The sequence below is a fragment of the Myotis davidii genome, unplaced genomic scaffold (assembly GCF_000327345.1).
Source record: "Myotis davidii unplaced genomic scaffold, ASM32734v1 scaffold399, whole genome shotgun sequence".
Taxonomy (NCBI): Eukaryota; Metazoa; Chordata; class Mammalia; order Chiroptera; family Vespertilionidae; genus Myotis; species Myotis davidii.
The window spans coordinates 5,210,355-5,210,623 of record NW_006292094.1 but is presented as its reverse complement, the minus strand read 5'-3'; the positions used below and the strand labels follow the sequence as shown (position 1 = coordinate 5,210,623).

The window sequence follows — 269 nt, the reverse complement described above, 5'->3', positions numbered from 1 at the left end:
AGTGGGAGTGGGCCTGGGGGGCAGTGGGAGTGAGCCTAGGGGGCAGCAGGCGTGGGCCTGGGGGTCGGCCAGGCACAGGGCCACTCACACTGGATCTTGTAGTCGGGAGGCAGGAGGCGGATGTGTGAAAGGGGGATCCTCCCCGTGTCTCCATCATCGAACTCCACAGTGATGAGGTCCCCGTCGTCTTCGAGGCCCAGCAAGCCTGTGGGAGAAGGGCGGGTCAGGGGCGCCCAGACCGAAGCGGATGAGGATGGGGGGCAGGAGCG

General features: G+C 67.3%; 1 protein-coding gene across 1 annotated transcript in view; it reads right to left on the bottom strand.

Moving 5' to 3' along the window:
• TNRC18 (trinucleotide repeat containing 18) overlaps window positions 1–269 on the bottom strand; it is a 70,330-nt gene that overhangs the window by 23,540 nt on the left and 46,521 nt on the right. The window contains exon 24 of the mRNA XM_015565149.1: window positions 89–205. Coding sequence (XP_015420635.1) covers window positions 89–205 — 117 coding nt within the window. The remainder of the gene's footprint in view (window positions 1–88; window positions 206–269) is intronic.